Below are 1,253 nucleotides of genomic sequence, written 5' to 3' on the forward strand. Positions count from 1 at the left end.
CTGAACTGAGAGGAGCTGAGGGCAGCGGGTCCTTGCCCCGGACCAGCCGTGTGCCCCTCCCCCTAAGCTTCCTGCCTGCTGACCCCTGGACCTTTTGACCTGACCTGGGACGGGACCAGGAAGCAGAGAGGCCCAGAGGAGCAGAAGTGGGTATTGGGAGGGACTCCTCTGAAGAGGCTCCACCCTGTCCCTGCCCGGGGCCTGGTGCTGCTGCAGGTGGCATCCCTGCTGGGAAATGACCCCAAGGGGCAGGGCCGGGTGGCTGCCTTCAGCTCTGCTGCTGCTCCAGCTCCCAGGTGAACGGCTCAGGCCTTCCTGCGGGAGGGGAGGGGCAGGGCTGGAGCGGGGTGAGAGGGGGTAGGGGGGAGAAGGTTCCAGGAGGGGCTGCCGCCTGTCTCAGCAGCGAGCAGGAGTGTTCAGGGTGCGAAGTAGGTGAGCTGGTCCACTGTGCTGGTGGGAGGGGGCGCCTGTGATGGTCACACCTCAACGGTCACAGCCATAAATGACCTCTTGGGACACCACACACACACACACACACTCATGCACACACACACACTAACACTCTCTCTTACACACACATGCACACGAACACACACACACTCACGCACACACACACTAACACTCTCTCTTACACACACATGCACACTAACACACACACACACTCACACACACACACACACATACACACACAGAAGTTTTCCCATCCTGGGCTCTTCTGTCTCCGAGGACACCCTCTCCTCTGTGAGGAGGGAGCTCCTCCCTATCTTCCTCCCCTGGGTCTGAGGAAGGCCCTTTTCTGCCTTGGCCTCCTCCAGACCCCATGGCCCCTTCAGGGACCCGCATCCGGGGCTCTTCTGACCCAGGCCCACCTGATGGAGCCGGACCCGGTTGTGTTTTCCAGACTGTTTGTCCCTGAGCGGCCCCCGGAGAGTGACGGGCATTGTCGGGGGATCCCTGAGCGTGGAGTGTCGGTACCGGGAGAGATTCAGAGACGACAACAAATTCTGGTGCAAACCCCCGTGTGTGTTATCACCGAAGATAGTGGAGACCACAGAGTCAGAGAAAGAAGTGAGGAGGGGCCGCGTGTCCATCAGAGACCGTCCTGCAAACCTCACCTTCACAGTGACCTTGGAGAGCCTCAGAGAGGAGGATGCGGGAAGGTACTTGTGTGGGATCACTGTGTTATTTGCAATTGACCCCACCTTCGAGGTGGAGGTGTCTGTGACCCCAGGTGAGCATCCTCCGCCCTCACT

General features: G+C 60.1%; 1 protein-coding gene across 1 annotated transcript; it reads left to right on the top strand.

Annotated features, from left to right (window-relative positions):
• Window positions 1-6: 6 nt before the first annotated feature.
• LOC120860112 (CMRF35-like molecule 6) lies at window positions 7-1,231 on the top strand (the record flags this gene model as incomplete). The annotated part of the gene is made up of 2 exons (XM_040235930.1): window positions 7-296; window positions 902-1,231. Coding segments are annotated over exons 1-2 (391 nt in total), but the record flags the coding sequence as incomplete, so codon positions are not given.
• Window positions 1,232-1,253: the final 22 nt, after the last annotated feature.

The sequence above is a fragment of the Oryx dammah genome, unplaced genomic scaffold, assembly GCF_014754425.2.
Source record: "Oryx dammah isolate SB20612 unplaced genomic scaffold, SCBI_Odam_1.1 HiC_scaffold_9173, whole genome shotgun sequence".
Taxonomy (NCBI): Eukaryota; Metazoa; Chordata; class Mammalia; order Artiodactyla; family Bovidae; genus Oryx; species Oryx dammah.